At 38.7% G+C, this 20,554-nt stretch overlaps 1 protein-coding gene across 2 annotated transcripts in view; it reads left to right on the top strand.

Moving 5' to 3' along the window:
* The window catches only part of cdh6 (cadherin 6), a 224,831-nt gene that overhangs the window by 19,206 nt on the left and 185,071 nt on the right, over positions 1-20,554 (top strand). For both annotated transcript variants that reach the window (XM_055014274.1, XM_023272148.3), the window contains exon 2: positions 16,676-17,021. In XM_055014274.1, the coding sequence (XP_054870249.1) occupies positions 16,800-17,021 (222 nt within the window). In that variant the 5' untranslated portion in view covers positions 16,676-16,799. The remainder of the gene's footprint in view (positions 1-16,675; positions 17,022-20,554) is intronic.

Below are 20,554 nucleotides of genomic sequence, written 5' to 3'. Positions count from 1 at the left end.
CCTGCATAGCATTTAGTTTTCACGCAGTCAAGATCTTAATATCCATTTAGCCTGCATTGTCCGAATTACTACTCTTTATAGTGTATATGTAGGTCACTTTATCCCCACCCCCACATCATGTGTGAGAGCAGGTCTTTAAGATGAAAATATGTGCTTTAGGCAGACACTAGTTGTAAACAGCACTAAACAGAAGCACATTCAAACGCGTCCTAATGAACATCCCAGTGTGTTGCCTTGAAACGAGGTATCAGTGCCAGTCGGCTGATTCCAGTCACTAACCCCACTGCCACATTGTGAGCTACCCTATCAACAAGTTCATTGATTTTATAAAAGACTGTGTGACCTCCAGACCTGAGCTGAACTCTCCATAGTGAACGAACCGGCTTGAGCCACCATCACAGAGATGTTTAATATCGTTACTCAAAGCTGCCACGTTTCTATGCTTGTATTTGAATGGCTCTCTGGGCAATCATCTTGCAGATGGAGTTGATCTAAAGCTTTGAAGGAGCTGACTAGGTTTAAAGCTGCATTCACTGATGAATGGCCAACACAACATTTAATACGTTATACTACTGTGTTAGCTAACAGAGTAAACCCTCTTGTGTAACATTAAGTGGCATGTTTACTTGTTAGTATTAAAATAAAGATTATTACTGCAGCTTTAAGTTTCAATTTTCAGCATTTGCACAGCATTTTACTTTGTTTTTGTAAAGCATTAAAACATTTTACTAGGAAAGGCTCTTCCTGAGTTGGAAATTCTGCAAAATATTAGTATGATTTCGCCGTGAGCAGCTCAAGACTTCAGCTTAGATGCAACTCTGGCTTCTTGCACATCAAATGAGTCTATAGGGAGCAATGAAGGAAGCTTTCACATTTTACAACTGAACCTGTTCTGTCAATGTTGAAAAAGTTGCAGTTAGTAAAATGAGACACTGATATTCCCCATCATGCATTCTGATACAGTTTAAAGAGTCCACATCTCTTCCTCAAGTCAAGCTGCTATATAAAGAGCTTCTCAGGCAAATAAAAATGTGTTGTTTTACCGTTCTGAGGATGGACTTCAGTTTGTACCTATAGTTGTTATTTGCATTCAGCACTTTCACAACTACCCAATCTGCATCTGAAAATGTTGTGGGGAACTGCTGCTTATAGAGCAGATATTCTCATGATTCTGATATCAGTGCTGCTCACCAGCTTAACTGTCAGAATTACTTTTCTAGATTTTAACATAGAGACAGAATCCAAATTAGTTCCAGTATTTCTGGTCGCAAAAATAAGGCCAGATATTCAAACAAATATCGAATATGAAGAATCATAAACGCCGGTCAAAGCAAAAAAGTAGCATCTCCAACCATGTAATAGAAAAGTTATTGAATATAAACAACCCTGATGTCATTTATCAGGCCTGTCTTCGGCTCTTTGTGTACACACATTTGAACTCTCTCTCGACTCTCTACTTTGCTCAGCATTAAATAAATGAGGCTCGTTTCAGATACTAATTTGTAACATATATTCTGCCATTTAACCACCTAATTTTGCATCATTTACGAAAGGTTTGATGTAATTTTCGCCACACAAGAAGCAACTTTTCTTCTAGATGAGTGAAGCAACAGTGATGATTGCTGAGGTGCATCTAGCTATATATCAAACCTGTATTAGTGCTGCAGACTTTAGCTGAAAATACCTTCAGGTGAGAAGCAGCAGAGCTACACAAATGAGACTTCTACACCTGGATATTACTTTGAAGCAGGCGATTGTGTTATAAGTATGAAGAAGCACAGAGTTTCTTTTTGTCTACTCTGATGTGCCAAAAGCAGTTAATGGTGCATTTAGTCAGCAGCTCCATATTAACAAAGTATACAGTTAGTTAAACATGTCAAGAGAGAACAGCGGTAGCTGCTTTTTCCTTCTCTAAAGCAGCAGGTAAACAATGTGTGCATGCTTTCTAGGGGTAAACACTATTTTTGCATAGATTCATGGTTTGGGCAAAGATCATTCATTTTCTGACTATTTAAAAAGTATGTAAAGAAAAATCACTTTGTATAGTATAGGTGCACAAACACCAAACCAATCAGTTTGTTTGAAAATTATATTACACATATGTGCTCAGTCTGAATTTATATTGAAATAAAACATATAATGTTCAAAGAAACAGTACATTTTCTTTTTTGTTGTATCCCAGTACGTTGTCTTGTGCTGCAGAATAACCCCAATCCAGCGAACGTCACTGGATTTTGGTTGATTTTTTTCTGAATGTTCTTAAAGAAAATATTAGAAGTTTTACCGATATATATGGAATACTTCAGATATTTTTAGGATTTTTTTTGAAGATTTTTACTCATTTTTTGAAAATATTTACAACAATTTTCTTGCCAAATTCGGGGAATTTTTTTAAAATAAAACTTTTAAGGGAAACTTTTAAGGAATTATTGGAATTTTCTTCCTGAAGGCGTTGCAAATTTTCCGAAATTTGGGGAATTTTTTTGCTGATTTTTAGGATTTTTTTCAGACAAGGAAACAATATTTTTTGGTGCCTGTAAATGAGGACAACAGGAGGGTTAAGATCAGGCAAAGCTAACATGAAGCTTCAGCAATCTGAGACAGCCAGAACAAATATTTCCTTAGGTTTAGTGTCCCTACCTTGTGAGGCAAGCAACTGTTAGGCTGTTTCTTCAGAGGTGATTCATCTGATAACCAAAAAAAAAAAAAAAAAAAAAAACACAGTGTGTGAAAATACAAAGAGGGAATTTTCATGTGAATAATAATACGAGTCCTGATTATAGCAGCAGTAATGAGAACTGCTGTGATGTCACGGCCTTCAGAACACTGACTGTCTTCACACCAGATGCCCTTCATACATAAATATCATCGCTCCTGTGTGTGTTTGTGTGCTGTGTTCAGTGGTGTGTTGGTGTTATTGATCTGAGCTTTGGAACAGAGGCCTGTAAAGCCCGTCTGGGTGGGTGACGAGCTGACTGCCAGGACACAACGAATGCTGAGTAGCTAACCTAGCTGTAGCAGTTGGCAAAAGAACAGCTGATTTGTATTCATCAGGATCAATAAGGAGGCGGTTTTTACCTGACATTGTTAAAGATACTCTGTAAGACTGACGAGACTTCTGTGTTAATGAAATTACTTTTGTGTACAACTAATTCTCAACAGCAAGTACATTTTGAAGGATATCTTGTTTTTTAGCTGAGCAGTCAATGCACTGGTTGAGTAAAGGTTGAGGTCTGCTTTAACCCTCCTGTTGTCTTCATTTACGGGCACCAAAAAATAATGTTTCTTTGTCTGAAAAAAATCCCAAAATTCTGCAAAAAAATTCCCCAAATTTCTGAAAATTTGCAAAACCTTCAGGAAGAAAATTCCAATAATTCCTTAAAAGTTTCCTGTAAAAGTTTTATTTTTAAAAAAAATCCCCAAATTTTGCAAGAAATAAAAATTTAAAAAATAAAAACTACATATTTTCAAAAAAGGAATAAAAATCTTCCAAAAAATCCTAAAAATATCATAAAGTGATTACATATATATCAGTAAAAGTTGTAATATTTTCTTCAAGAACATTCAGGAAAAAATCACTGGATTTTGGTAGATTGTGTTCGTGAAGAAGCTTTTTTTTTTTTTTTTTAACATTTCTTTTTTTGCACCAAAAAATGTTCAAAAATTTCCCAAAAATGTTGAAAATGTGGAAGTTTTCACAGTGAAGATATTTTTTGGATCTCAGTTCCAAACACACGGCCACCAGCAGCCAAGTCAAAAATGTCAAAAATGACTTAGGCCATTATTTTAGCAAGGTGACGGTATATAAAAGTAATTTCTCGATGACAAGGTTTGTCGTAACCATACACGATGATTGAATCATAACTCCTCAGCAGTGACCGCTCATGCTGTGTGTCCTGTCTCACATGCAGCTGCTTCTTCCTCTTATTTTCCTGTTTTAGCTGTAGAAATAACTGCGTACACCAGGAGTATACACACAAGCTCACAGCTGTTTGTGTAAGTATATGCAACCATCTATGCAGTAATTGTGTGTCTTCATGACCTGTGCAGGGGTGGCTCACTTCCAGCATGGCTTTAATGCGATCTAATGTGCCCTTTTGTAGCCATATTGGAGGTCACTGGTTCATGTGCGACGATAAATGTCAACAGCTGATAGCATTTCAACATTTGACTTTGCTATGTCAGTCAACCAGCCAGAATAGAAATACAGTTTTTACTGCTGTGATTGTTTCAACAGTGGTCAGGTATTACGGATGCTTGTATTGTAATGGTAAGCATTCTGGAACTACACATTTCAAACACTGTCAACATTTACAACGTATTATAAATAAAGCATTATGGTGCTACAGGGATGTAATGTAATGTGGCTTTCCCACTACAGTTGTGATTCATGCTGCAATATCTATCTAAATAATTGCAATTTGATTTTGTTTGTTGTTTTTTGGCATAAATATTCGGCCCTGGAATGCTACCTTATACATAGATTGTCTGCTGACTGTTGTCTCTTCAAAACACCTGATGTGCACATTACCAGCCTGCAACCTTACCATCTTCAGCTGACTGTGTTTGTAACTTCATACTTGTCTGGCAAAATTGTTCTAAGGCCAAACTCTAAGAGGCTTCATTATAAAACAATTTTATAGGCGTTCATAGCAGCATCAAAACAACTGAGAAACAGTTTGGGCCCAGATTGTTTTCATGATGAAGTGCCGAAAATCTGTCGGTTGGCCAACTGCAGCTAAATTCACAGCTTCTCAGGGGGCAGTGCAGCACATGCACTGAAGAGATTTTTCACCCAAAGCTTTACCAGTATATCAAGTCAGTCTGTAAGAGTGAACAGAAACTCCATCCCTGTATACACCTAGTGTAACAAAACAAGCCCTTATCAATAGTGATGTATAGTTACAAGATGATTTGCATGAGGCCACCTCAGTGCTAAACAACTATGCTATCATCAGAAGTATCATATAAAATAAGTCATTGCATTATTTCAAAGATGGACAGTAGAGAACAATCAAAAACAAATACTTTAGGAGGACTAGACTGAAAGACTCCAAAACAGAAATGCAAAAAAGTGAATACACTTCTGATTACTGAAGCTACATTGCATGAGCAGGTTATGCAGTGATGTGTAGCCATCAGAACTTCTCGTTGTTGGACCCCTGGGCTTTGTCTGCATCATGGCTCCACATTTAGAAAAATAAAACATGTCCAGTAGATGTGAAAAATGTAAATGTAAGACTCCCCAAAAACTGGAAAAGATATCGGAAAATTCAGTAAGTAAAAGTACTAAAAAAAATCAACAGAAGCCCAGTAAAAGCACTAATCAGGAGGTACTGTTAGAAAGGACAATGGTACCACTAATCAGAGCTGCAGTGTCCTTCTAAAATAGTGCAACAAACAGTGCGCTGTTAGCACAACCTCACTCTGAACCTGCTGTCAGTCTCTATGGATGACGTCCAGAACAGGGTTGCTGTTTGGCACAAAACAGCCAGATGAAGTTTTTCTACAGAATCACAAAAAGAACCCCAGTGAACATTGCAGAAACATTCTTTGGTCAGATGAGACAGAGATTATTTTATTTTGGCTCAGATCAGGTTTGCCCTGGCTGACATGACCCTGACCAGGACTCCCAGAGTGACTGCACAGACCCAACAGTGGTTTTTGTTGCACCGAGTTCCTACTGTGCGGCCTGTATTTTTAGTATAGTAAATGTAATTTTTTTTCTTTAAATTACATATAAAATGTAATGCAGATACTGTAAGGTGGTACAGTTGTGAATGCTTTGACATTTACGTGGTATTGCACAGGAGTGTCTGTTTGCGCTCCAGGGCAGATCACAAAGCTCTGACTAGAATGGCTTTTTGTCTACAGTCCTGAAATGTGACCTAGAGAGCATATTTTTTTAGAGAAATCAGAAAGGTCAAAAGTCTGCATCTCTGGGATTCAAATGAAATTGCTGAAAGATTACAAAATAATACTCTGCAACGAACAGAAATAAAATATGTTTGATGAGGAACCCTTGCAAAGACTCCACATAACATAATTGGGATTTGCACAAATCCAGTCAGTTGTTTTTAGCCGCACACAAAATTTTTCTCTGATAACATGGTCGCTGGGTCAGATTATGTGATTATAAAGTCGACAGTTCTACATTTTGAACCCCGACCAATCATAGCTCACCATTTTGTACAACCTGTGTGTAAACCAAAAAGTGGTCTGTGAGTTTGTGACTGTCGTGTGTCTGCAGGAGCTCAAAAACAGAGAAAAAAATGACTGAACCTGAAAGAATATCTGTATGGACTATCTTTTCATTCACCATGCTGTGCATAAAGAGAACTTCAGGGAACATGTGTAGGTGAGAGAAAGCTACAAAAAAGTATATAAATCATGCAGCATATAAGATCCAGCAGTTGTTGTCATCTACCGATACACTAAATGCAAAACATCAGTTGTTGCTGCCACCACGTTTCACATACTTCATTTTAAGCCTCCACAAGCTCTTAGTACAAGACATTATGTTATTGAAAACAATGTTGATTTAGAACCCCAATGAAGTGAACAGTGAAGTAGAATAAATACGATCTATTCATGATGACATACTGCCTACAGAGACAATACACACTTATCAAATGTCGGATAATGTGCTTTTTATTAGTGTAAAGAAATAGCTTTATCTTTGATGCATTTAACTTTTCTGTTATTTTATATTTTCATTGTGAGTGTCTGCATTGAAAATCTTTAAATCCTTTTGCTATTCTGTGTGAAATAACAAACCTGTCCACTAGTGGAAATGGATGTGGTAATACTTATTTGACATGAAAATGTCTGAATTTGCAGATATTGAAACTGTAACAGAGAGCAGGAAGACGTTTTCATGTCGATGTGACTTATTTTAAATGAGCGTTATCTGGGTGTCTCATAATCATAACCCATGATGTTTACATACACCAAGCCAGAAAGTGGGTTAGTGACTGGCTGGCTTCTCTCAGACTGAATCCTTAACTAGACGCCTGACTGACAGGCCGACCAGAAAATGGATTAGGAAGACAAACATGCACTGACCGCCTGACTGAGTGAGCAGCTAAATAACAGTAATGTCGGCTCTATAATAAAGAGAATGATTCATGCCCATGTCATGTGGATCACACATACAAAAAAAAGTTACAGAAAAAAGTTCCCCTTTTAAAAACTTGTAGCCAAGTGTCTGAAGTCAAGGTGCTGCTTCTGCACCTCGTTTATGGTTTATTCATAATGAGACTTCATACTCCCAAGGACCAGGGACTGGACTATTTGACGGCTGTGTGAGTGTGTGTGTGTGTGTGTGTGTGTCAGTGTGTTTGTGTGCAGGAGACAGTGAGAGTGTGTGAGGGTAAAACTGGACAGGCGGTGTGGATGCTGTTGGCTGCCTTCAGATGGCTGCTCTATTCTGATGGAAAGGGGTGGCTGGGTTTGTACTTGTCATACACACACACACACATACAGGCACACACACACACATACAGGCACACACACACACACACACACACACACACACACACACACACACACACACACACACACACACACGTGCGCACACACACACACATACACGTGCGCACACACTGCATGGTGGCTGACATTTTCTTTTTTTCACCTCTAATTGGTCCTCTGGGAGTTGTCAGAGGTCTCAATGGCTGTCTGCAAGGTGGCAACACATACACGCACACACACATACACACACACACACACACACACACACACACACACACACACACACACACACACACACACACACACTCTCTCTCTCGCACAGCTATACATCAGGAGAGGCAGGAGATGGAGAAAACAGAGGAGGAGAGATGCTGTGATTGTCACCTGAAGGTCATGAACATTTATCACTGTTTGTAAAGACAAAGGAGAAGAGATTGAAGAGGAAATATCACATTGGGCCGGACTGCTGTTCCACAGCGGGTAGACCGTCGTATGATCCCGACTGCTCTAATAACAGTCCCACTCCTGTTCCCAACACATCAACTCATACAAGCCACCCAGTTATTAAGAATGTTTAGCTGAAAAGGCCATGGTATTCTGGCTGTATTGTGGAGACTGCAGCCTAAGGAATGACTGATTACACATTTAACTGCAGCGTCTCTGCAGCAAAGTGAATAAACCTGAAGTGGAAGTCACCAGATTTTGTGTGGCAGCAGAATTTCAGCTTGCGTCATTGTTGTTGTGTTGGTTGAGCTCAGCAGACATTTGCTTCTGACAGATGTCATTTAAAGTAGGTTGTAGAATGATTGACAGTTTACTCAAACACCCCCGTGAACCAGATTGGACAAACGCATCACTCGCTTGGATATCTTGGCTGGAAATATTCACCAGTTTGTTCTCCAATCTCTCAAAACTGTTCATGCTAGGGATGGACAATATTGGATTTTTGTTGATATCTGATATGTTTTCCAGTCTGTTTTGCCTGATTGCCAATGCTGATACTGAACATCATGTCTCTCCTGCAGTGGGATCAACATGTTTCTGGGCTTTCTGTGAATGCAGACGTTAAATTACACGCCTTTCAAATGTACATATTGACTGGTCAAAGTAAGAAAACCCATTGAAATTACATTTAAAACATCAAATGTATCTTTTACGCATAACTTTAAGCCTTTAACCTGAGAAATATTATCTGACTGTTACTGTTCCATCTGGGCTGCTGCAAATATTTCATTCAAAAGTCTTTATCTGCAAATACTGATTAAGTTTCACAAATATAGTACATCTGTAGCTCATGCATTTTTAAATGACTACATTTGAGCTTTAGAAAAAGGTCACAGCCAGAGGTTCAGAACTTTAATGGAGCTTGACTCCAATTTTGGATCTTTTTGCTTAGTATTTTTAAATGGCTAGTTAGCAGCGAGGGCTATTTTCAGTCTGAACGCCTGCAAAAAGACTTAAAGCACAATATGTTGGTAGTGATGTTCATTTGAACTCATCAAGTCTAATGAGACCATTGTGATTGTTGTGTGCTGGAAATTAAAAGCACAGATCTGACAGCGCCAACCAGAAGACGTCTGAGTCAGCTGCTAGACAGTACTGGTTGCACGCTAAACCAACACAGATCACTGGAATTACTCAAACATGTTGTTGAGCTGCTGTTTGGTGTCTGTTCTGAGTGGCAAGTCATGTCAATGAGTATTCTTGTGCAGGTTCAAGAAACACATTTTTCTATAGAAAAGTGTCTTAGAGAAAATGGGCTTTCTAAAGGAAACTTTATTTTCAAAGTCAGTCATGCACGTGTCCATGGTCAGAAACATGTTCTAATGACTTCTCCACCAGCTTTTCCTCCTGTAATCTGAGTGTGACTAATCACTGTAGTATCTGTGTGCTTTGTTAACATTCAGTCACTGCACTGGTTGCATTTGTACACTTAAGCCCTTTGAGCAGATGGTGTTCAAGATCAACCGCTGATAGATTTAAATAACTGTCAAGAGTTCCACGGATATTTCTCCAGTGACATCTCTGTCAACGTGTTTACAAGCTCCTCTGGATAAAAGAGGAAGCAAAGCAGCGTATTTGGAAACTTTCCTATCTAGCAACGCATCTGATTATCACACACAATTAGCATGTTAGGGAATGACAGTTTTGCAAGATATAATCAAATCTGTTAATGTTTTTCTGTAACAGTGTGATGGACACAGCTCCCTGTTACTTAGTAATTTGACTTGTAGTTGATTTTCACACTGATATGGACTGAAATCCTTGCATGCAGAAACTTACTGATCATCCACAACATTAAAACCACCTGCCTGGTGTTGGGTAGGTCTCCCTCATGCTGCTGTAACAGCTTGGACTAATTGTGGACATGAACCGGGACCTCTGGGGGTGTCCTGTGGGGTCTGGCAGTGGGATGTGGGTCCTACGGGTCCCTGTGGGGTGTGGCCTTTGTGAATTGGATATGTTCCAGTACTTTCTGTGAATACTTGATCGGATTGGAATCTGAGCGGTTTGGAGGCAGAGTCAGTGTCTTGGGCTCTTGGTCGTGTTCCTCAAGCTGTTAATTATCAGCTATGGTACGCTAGGACACATTATGCTGCTCTGGAGGACGCTGCCATGGGGGTAATGAGATGATCAGTAGTAATGATATTCACTTCAACTCTCCATTTTGTTCCTAATTAGTTTTTCATACATGTTCCATGTTGGCAATTTAGAATGTAATATTTTAATTGCCTGCGATCATTATAATTGTGCCTTTTTGACCGTAGAGGTTCAATAAAGCACTTTCCAATGTTTCTCAGTCACCCATTAAGACATACACCAATAGTGGAAAAGCTTCAGTAATTACACATTATGATTAGTGGACAACTGACTTTACCATCAGCTGATCTGATTAGGATACTAATACATACCTCAGCTATGAAGATATATGCTTCCAATATCAAAATATATTCCAATATGTATACATATTTTTTGTGTTAATCTGTATCTAGTTTAAAGGGAAGCTGTGGTTTCTCTGTGTGCTTTTTATGACTTTCTAATTTGTCAGCTAATTAAAAATGACCCTGACAGGACACGAATGTGTACTTTATCATGTAAGAATATCTAACATATCATGAGTTTCTACTGTTAAAAATACGCAACTCACGTAGTAAAATTACATGATTTCATTTGAGCTTGATACTGTCAGAAACTGATTCAATTTAATTTATAACTGACATGCCATGGTGTGTTCGGACAGCGACCAAAACAGCTCATTTCTTCCACACAGTGATACAATACTTCAAGAACTGGCTGTTCACGTGCTGCCTAATATATCCCACTGCTTGACAGGTGCCGTTGTAATGAGGCAGCAGTAAATGTCTTTACCTGTCCGGGGTTTTATTGTTGCGGCTGATCAGTGAATGTAGGAATATATGAACGACGGTGTGTGCCTTAATGACGAACAGCTTTTTACTATTTCTTTTTAGTTTCCCTGAAAGCCCCAGACTGTTTTGTGATTCAAAAGATATAAAACAATTCACAAAAACAGTAAGTCAAGGCTTCATTTTCAGGCACTGCAGATGTAGGAGTCTTTTGTTTGGTTGCTGAAAATTTGATGCACAACCGAGATCCTGGCAGGTGAGGAATGTCATGAGTGACTGTCTGCGTCAGAAATCAACTATCTGCTTATGTGAGAACTACTCTGCTCTGATTTCGGTGTTGGCTTCTTGCGGGCACATTTTGGTGACTTGACACACGCTGAAATACACACTTAAATAACTAGGCGATGGGGGAGATCCCTTTGAACCGGAAAACTTGAAGGCTCCAGCCTCTTTCACCGCACAATAATGGAGCAGTGAGGCTCGTTAAAAATGAAGCAAAGGCGTCCAGCCAGAATCAATCAGTCTCCTGTGTGTTCTTCACCTGACTCAATTAAGGCCTTTTCATAAAGCACCAACTTAATGGGACTAATACAGTAGAGACGAAGAGGAAACATTAGACAGAGCAAGATAGAGACAGGAAAGGAACGAATCAATAAAAAAGCAGCGATTACGTTAAGTTGGGAGTGTTTCAGCCTAATATCATAGACTTGTTCAATCCAGTAATGTCAAGTTTTGACATGTTTACAGAGCAGTGTGAGATTATGCTTGATCAGAAGAAGTTGGCTTTATTTGGCTGACTTTAATGTCCTGATGATCACCACAGTCATTCTGTGATGGCTGATAGTTGAAAACCACTGTAGCTTGTCAGGACTGCACCCTAGTGCTGAAAATGTGAACTAATACGGTGCATCATCCTTCAAATCAACCCCTATGGCCAGTGCACAATACATGTAATTAGTTGATTAGTCACTTAGTGATTGTAATTGATCACATCATGATTGTGTCATTACAAAATGCAAAGAAATGTGACACTGATCTGGTGTGAACAAAGTGTTTCCACTCCGGTTCAATGGACTGAAATGGGTTATATTTGTATGGAAAGTAGCTCAGATAAAAAAAGAACATTATTCTTGCTTGTTGCAGCAAGACACTGACAGAAGCTCTGTGTGGGAAGATAAAAGCACATTTCCTTTCAGGGTTGTAATTGCTGCGTAAGCTTTCCTTGCAGATCCTTCACTGTGAACGCATATGGATTTATCGATCCAGTGCAGTTTTTGGGATGAGTTTTTTTCAGATGCTCCAACCACTAAGCCAGTGGTCAGCCTGATGTTTGAGGAATAATCCTTTGTGTATTTTTTTTAAAGATGATGTATCTGGGCATTTTTTGTGGGTTTTTTTTTCAGATAGTGCAAATGTAGAGATACCAGAAAAAGACATGCAACAAAGGTGTGATGAATCAAACCAGGGATTAAGGGTTGATGTTGTCTGTGTCTTTGTGGAATGGGTCCTACTAACTTAGCTATCAGGTTTTCAGGAAGACAGTTTTTTAAAGCAAAGACTAGTTGTCTCAGCAGAAAGATGTATGTAGGAGAGACAAAAAAAAACATGTTCATTCTTTGATTATAGTAAAAGATCAGTGTTTGGAAATTACATACAAGGCAATTCTGTGATCCTTACAAATGGTCACCATATACAACCGGTTTACAACAGTACCAGTGACATGTTGTTTCATGGGAACAGGTATTTCCTGGAGAAAGCTCCTTTCTCTGAGTTTCACATTTAAATCCACATCAGTCATGAAGGAGAGGTGGAAAGGAAGAGCAGGATAAGCTTAAATTTGGAGATTTAAAGCCTTAGCCATGAAGGAGAGATGAAAGAGGAGAACCACACTGTAAATGAGGCTTAAATCTTCCTGCCTGGTTGAACCAATAAGGATTATGTCAGTGAAAATCAAGATTTAACTGTTAAACCTGAGGAACAAACACTGACACCTGGATTAAATCCAAAACAAAGGAAATGTAACAATGGAGCTGATATTTCATTTTACTCCAAATGTGAGACTAAAGGACAGAATCTACACAGAAATCTACGCTCTTGGTATTTTGTTTGTGTCAGGTATGAATCTGTCCTTGATTCAGTTCCTGGATTTGCAACTTTAGGATCACAACTATTCAAAATTTGTTTTTTCACGCCACTCAAATTTTCTGTGATAATTTCATGAGTCAACACAGTTTTTTCCACAATAAATTCCTCTTATCCATGACCACTAATAAGAGCCAAAGTCAACAAAAAATCTAACTCAAACAGAATTATAAGCTACAAATGATAAAAAATTGCTTTTAAGGGTTTCTCAGAACACTGATCTTAATTCACTAAATAAGTCATTAGCCCCAAGTCATTAGCCAGAATCATATCATGTTGTTTTCTTCTGTTATCAATCAAAAACTTTACTTCTTTACTCTCTGTGCTTCATCATTTGAACTGGTTCAAATCTGGCATCTTTAAGATTCGATTTCATTAAACTTGCATGTTTAAAAATGAAGGTAACTTCTTTCCTGTTATTTATGAGGAGACCGGTTCGTTGCAGTATCAAAGCTGTTTTTTACTGTTAGCCACTCACTGTGTCTGTCTCTCCTCAAACTAATATTTGAAGACACTTCCAGTCTTCATTTAAAACAGCGACTGTACTGACAGCATACACTCACGAGCCAGCATATTCTGACTTATCACAGTGAATAATGTTGATTGGCTATCTTGTGCGTGTCGTTGTCAGGGACTTATTGAACATTGATTGAACAGTCGATTCTCATATTCAACGTCCTAGTAACGGGCAGGTGTAAAGACTTGAGCAAATTTTACAAGGGACAAATCGACAAGTCTGAGTTTTTCTGCAAGAGCAACCAACAGTCCACAGAAGGAACAGACCACGAAGCAATGATATGAGGTGTTGGGAGATGTGCTGGAAGAAGTCGGATCAATAGCGGGGCCAACTTGTAGCTTCCAGGACTTAAAGGATCTGCCGTCTAATACCACAGGACTCCGTCAGAGCTCTGTAGAGAGCATTTCTTGAAGGATCAGAACAGTTTTCACAGCACATGTAGGACCAACAGCACATTGGGCAGCCATAATGTTTTAGCTCGTCAGAGTAGGTAGGCACATCACCTGAGTCAGACTGAAATTTATAAAAGAAAGGCAAAATCAACATACTAACAACTTTTTAAGCAATATTATGATGCCTGGCCTTAACAGCTCATAATTCAGCATCTAGAGCCCACATGATAACAAGCAAGAGACAGTACGATATGATGCGATACGATATGATACGATACGATACGATACGATACGATACGATACGATACGATACGATGTGATACGATGTGATACGATGTGATACGATATGATACGATACGATACGATACGATACGATGTGATACGATGTGATACGATATGATACGATATGATACGATATGATACGATACTATACGATACGATGTGATACAATACGATATGATACGATACGATACGATATGATACGATATGATACGATACGATACAATATGATGTGATACGATACGATATGCCATACGATATGATACGATACGATACGATATGATGTGATACGATACGATATGATACGATACGATGTGATACGATACGGTATGATACGATACGATGTGATACGGTACGATATGATGCGATGCGATATGATGTGATGCGATACAGTATGATGCAATAAGCCTTTATTAATCCCACAGTGGGGAAATTTGCATTGTTACAGCAGCAAAAGCAAATATTTGTAGAAAAAATAAAAATAAACCAAATACTTGCATAAATACTGATTCAAATCATCCAAATTTCTCTGAATGTGGGAATAACAAGATTGCATATATTAATAGTGTTGAACAGATTCTTTCATAAGTAGAAGTGCTGATAGAGAAGTATAATAAATTTACAGATTTTATCCATCTTGCACAGATTTGTCCATAAGTAGAAAAAAAACAATGATTCACAGATTCTTGTATGTATAGAAAAAATGATAGAGTTTTTATAGGTACAAAACTATTAAAAATTCATAGCTTTGAATGTGTTGATATAAGTACATGAAACTACACAATCATCTCTGCTTGGTTTGAGAAATAGCTTCTTACTTACACATCCAACAGATATAGAGAAAGTCCAATATTCACTCTGCTTTTAACTCTGTTTTTGTCTCCACTAACTCCTGAGAAAAACATATGGTTCTTCAGCTGCTAAATGCTCCACCATGAGTCAATGACTTGCTACTGGTGTCTGTTTGGTAGTGAGCATTTGGTTGACAATAGGGTCATCTTTCTTTTAGCTGAACAAAGCTGCTTGTTGTTGCTGTTTTAATCCAGGCTGATGAGAGGAAAGTTTGACTGGGACTGAAAACCAAAATACAGAGCTGACAAGGTCAAAAATTCCGCAGAGTCATTTACAGGTGCAGAAGCAGTGATAAATCACCACTAAAGTGAACACCTTTCACATTCAACAGAGAAATCTGACCTATTGTTAGGACAGAAGTGACCAATTAGTGGAGATTCACAGAGAAAGGACTAAAACTCTTAAGAAAATGGAGGCGAAGGACGACAGAAGCTTCAAGAATCAGTCGACACAGGTTGTTCATGAAGGAGGTATTCGGTATTCCTTCGTCATTACATATAGGAACAGTGAGAGCACATCCATTCATGAATAATTCACTCCTTTCACTGTATAAACACATCTCGATAAAAGACCTTTTCAAGTCTTAGCCTTCAGTGCAGGTTGATAGTGAAGATTACATGCCACTTATCTTTCATATTTATTCCTCAACCTTGTCTTCTTATTGGTTTCAGTAATGTACAGCTTCTCTGCCGTTATTACATCCTCTCGGTGGTCTTTTCTGTGGATTTCTGTCTTTTCTGCCGTAATGGGAAATGATTGTCCTGACACTGGTGCTTTTGTTAAACATCTTGAATGACTGTACGACACGTTGATGGGAGTAATGAGTGTATTTCAGTGTCATTTTCTTTATGCCAGGTGTAAAGGAAACCTGGAGGAAATGTATGAGGAAAGAGTTTTCATTTTTTATTGGATTTTTTTTATCCAAAGGGCAGTTTGATTTACTGTACCATTCGCAGAACTATATATAATTTACCCCCTAAAGCAATGAGCGAGCGCTGGTAGACTAATTTGAAACATTTGCAGCAAGTGTTGTGCTGACAGTCAGAGCAAACAAGTAGAAGTTAATCTGAGCTAATCCTCCAATGAAGTAGCATTTCAGTGTATCGAACATCTGCAGAAAGTGTTTTCTGTCACTGATTGCTTAAAAACACTCAGACTTGCACAGTTGAAATAACTGTGAATGAAAACAGTATTTTCACTCTAGCCGCGTCTTATACCACCGGATCAGCTGCTGAATGAATGTAGAGTGATACAGTACGGTGCACTGCCGTTTTATCCTCAGCATCTTCAGTATGCGGTCAGTTTCACAGATCGCATGTGAAATGCGCTGCGTTTCCAGGCTAGTACAACTGTTTGACGGCTTGACAGATCTTCTCACGAGTTGCCAAGGGGTTCGGAAACCCAGTTAGCTCCCACTAAGACCACTGTGCTGCAGCTGTATAGACTAAGAGGCTTTTTATTTCTGTGGTGCTCCTATTTACCACAATCTTATTTACATATATTTCCAAATCAATAAAAATTCTGCACTCCCACATGAAGCAGTTCAGGTGCCAAGAAGTCCCTGAGCTGCCCTCATAAGACAGCCTTGTTAACTTCCTCGTCTCAGTCTTTAGCCTGGTCGTGTGCTCATGTCTTTTTCTCTGCTTCTTTTACAGCTTTTTTACCAGTCAGTCAAAACCTGAAGGACTATGACTGATATACCCATCTCCCAGATTAAAGTGATCCGGCTGGGAAGATAGAACATTTGTTACACGAACGTCCTACGTCTCCTCCAGAAAAATGAGGACTATCTTGGTGGGCGTTGTGTGGCTCTGTCTCGGCCTGTTCCTGGATGCGATGTCTCTGAATGGACGGAGGATAGACACCACGCTGGACGGAGAGGGAATAGAAGCAGCCATCGAAGGAGAGAAGCTGCTCAAAAGAGTGAGAAGAGGCTGGATGTGGAACCAGTTTTTCCTGCAGGAGGAGTATACAGGCAGCGACTACCAGTACATTGGCAAGGTAAGAGCTGTGCCCCCCGCCTTCTAATTTTTATCTGCATTCATTGATGATATTCGTCCCAGTGCTCAAAAAGAATTCTCTTGATTAGTTGGAAAGACACTCAGCAGCTATGTTTGTCCTTCTCTCCTAAATTATAGGCTTTATTGATATAAATGTATGCTAAAGTTAATCACTCTTTACCTAATTTGCTCATGACTTCTGTGCCTGAAGCATAATGAATTACCACTGCTGATTAATGCTGCACAAGTGTGTCCAAAAATCAGTGACGTGTACCGGGTAATATAGCTATCACATGAAGATTTATGCACAGAAAACAAAACTAATCGCTTTTGGATCTCAATATCCAGTCACACAAAAGCAATACAAAAAATATTTCAATTCTGAGTGATAGCATAATCACTCTGTTACTGATGAAACGGCTGATTAAAATCACTGCAGCTCCTCTCTGCTGGTACAGTCTGCTTTAACCTTACCTTCATCATCTAGTCCATGGGCCCAGACCCAGAATCTCCAGTATCGGTACCACTCAAGGTGACCAGTTCTTTTTGGTATTTTTAACCAGCTAATATGTCTAGTTTACATTTTGACATGATGCCGTTGCAGACTCACAGCTTAATAAATGTTATCACTGGTTTAATGGACACAATGAAAGAGTCTGAGCCAAAAGTCCCATCAACGCAACAAGACGGAATTCCATAGGATTTTTCCTCATTACGGAAAAATAAGAAACGCCACATGCTGCACATCATCATCTGTATAATAACTTTACAGCACACAACAATACTGTAACAAACCTGAGACTGAGAAAGAGTTCGTTGATCTGGTAACAAGATTGTCTGTGACAAAAACAAGACTAAAAAACAAAGCAAGGCACAAAATGACAGCAAGAAACAAAATGACAAAAACAAGACACGAAATGACAAAGTAAGACAAAAAATGACAAGAACGAGACACAAAGTGACAAAAACAAATAAGTGTGAAAAGAAAGAACAGACAAACAAGAAATGCATTCATCTGGGTCTGATGTTTAATTATGAAAATATATTACAGTTTCTCAAACTGTTTTATTTGATTATTGGCTCATATTAGATGTGATCTTTGCAGATGGTGAGATTTAAATGAATTATGGTGAATGTGATCGTTCCACTAATCAGTGATAAAGCTGCCAGTGTGGAAAGACTCTCACATCCTGATGTACTTATATTAACCCAACGTACATTTTAGTACCACTTAGGTTTGGTCACCTGAGGTGGAACCAATATCTGGTCTGGCCCATGGGCTAATACCTTGTAACAATCAGAAGTGGCCCCGCATGCAGCTTTTCATGAAATACACAGGATTGCTTTAAAGCTGTGTTAGTCAATATTCCACTCAGCTCCTCACTAGTCATTTTCTTTTCTGTTTAAGCAGGGCTGCACAATGTGTCAGGGTTTGCATGTACAACAGTCACATCACAGGAAGTGCAAATTAATGCACATCATGCTACAACTTCTTCAGCTGCTTGATGTGAAAAGAAAACTCACACGTTCTCGTTCTGCATGACTAATCCACAAGACATCTGATAGAACATAATTTACTCTGATTTAAGGGTTCTTGGATACACTGGGCTTTTTAAATTTATTTACAAGACACGGAGTACGTTGACATGCAGGCTGCATAGCAAAGTGAGCAGGAGAGAAACACTGAAAAGGAAGATTAGGCTGTAAATAGAAATGTAAGGCTGTTGTTTGGAAAAATTTCACCAACACAAAGGACGGCACGGACCAAAAATGTGCACTTTATACACCAGGCAACACAACTAATTGTCTGAAAGCCTTCCAAAGCAGAGTTATCATATGATTCAATTTCCTAAAATCTTCTTCAGCTTTTTTCAAATTATTTTTGTACTGCAGTCCCCTACAAAATCATCTCAATCATTCTCAAATGACTACTTCTTTCCAAATAGTTATTAAAGTCATCCGGTAAAAATAACAATTTTTTCATATCACTATCTATACAACTGAAAAGCATTTTTTTTTCAATGCAGATAGCATCAAATGAATAATAAATCCAGTGTAGACATTGTTAATGTGGTAAATGACTATTCTAGCTGGAAACAGCTGATTTTTAATGGAATATCTCCATAGGGGTACAGAGGAACATTTCCAGCAACCATCACTCCTGTGTTCTAATGCTACATTGTGTTAGCTAATGGTGTTGAAAGGCTCATTGATGATTAGAAAACCCTTGTGCAGTTATGTTAGCACATGGAGAAAAGTGGGAGTTTTCATGGAAAACATGGAATTGCCTGGATAAGCCCAAACCTTTGAACAGTAGTGCATGTAGCTGAAAAACTAAATATCACAGTTTCACTGTTTTGGAGAATATTGCACCCTCTGGAATAAACTCAACAACTTCACTGTTTAGTCAAGTCTCAGCACTCTGAAAAGCCTTAGCTGTCAATTAAGGAGCAGGTCGAACTCAGCTCCTCGGTGAAATTCCCAGTTCTGTTAAACTCAGATGCTAACCATTGTCTTTACTTCTTCTGAAACATTTATTTAACAACACATAAGCAACAAACTTATCAAAATAGCTAGCGCCAAACGTTGCTCTCTCTGGTTAAAATAAGCAGAGTTGCAGTTGTCCATATCTCTCATCAGTTGTCACTTTATATTATTGCTTTTTCCAAAACAACTGGATTTTTTGTGTGCTGGTCATTGTGCCCTCTGTCAACAACTGTGAGTGAAAAGACTAATGTTTTACTGCCACATCTCCAGCATCACGTCAATCGTTGGAGTTCATTAACCTCATACCTGCAAATCAGGACCTCCATGGATCCATTGTGTGGTTCAAGTGTTAAAATCAGTATGTTTCTGCTGTTTTCTGTGTGTCAGAGCGATCTATATTAATCAATAATCAGCTGCTGCTGCTACTGCTCAGCTCATTTCCAGGTTGGAGCTGTAGGTTGTAAAAATCAATGAGAGTAGCTTAAGGTAATGTGAGCTGATGAAACACTCGTATTTGTGGCTTCTCGCTCTTCAAGGGATCCAACATATGAAGAGAACCTTTGACCTGTAGCTGCTTGCAAAGATTGGAACTCGTCAGGTTGGAGAAGCAAAGAAAGAAAGAAAGAAAGAATTTAATTTACCATGTAGATGCAGATTCATGAAAGTGGGATGAAACCCAATGCTAGATATTGTTTCTCCACTGTTTTCTTGTTTGCCATCCACCAAATAGCAAAAAACTAGGTTTGCACCTGAATGGTGAACACTGGGGAGCTGGTAAATACAAAACAAGAAAAGCCCTCAGAGAGCGCAGTCCTCCTCCAAAGCTGCTCAGTTGACGTATCATTTCCGACAGATGAAATCTTTAATAAAAAATGATCTTGTGCTGAGCACAGGCATGTGTTGTGCATGTGCATGTTATGTATTTATACTGAACTACATGTAAATTACTCTTATAAAGGTCTGTTGATCAGTTCATCACTTTTGGCAAACCTTTGTTTTGCTACTGTTAAAATAACCGTTCCTTCCAGGCTTTTATTTTGAAGGTGC

The sequence above is a fragment of the Amphiprion ocellaris genome, chromosome 10 (genome assembly GCF_022539595.1).
Source record: "Amphiprion ocellaris isolate individual 3 ecotype Okinawa chromosome 10, ASM2253959v1, whole genome shotgun sequence".
Taxonomy (NCBI): Eukaryota; Metazoa; Chordata; class Actinopteri; family Pomacentridae; genus Amphiprion; species Amphiprion ocellaris.
Note: the sequence above shows the minus strand (reverse complement) of the source record. Positions and strands in the feature narration are given on the sequence as shown.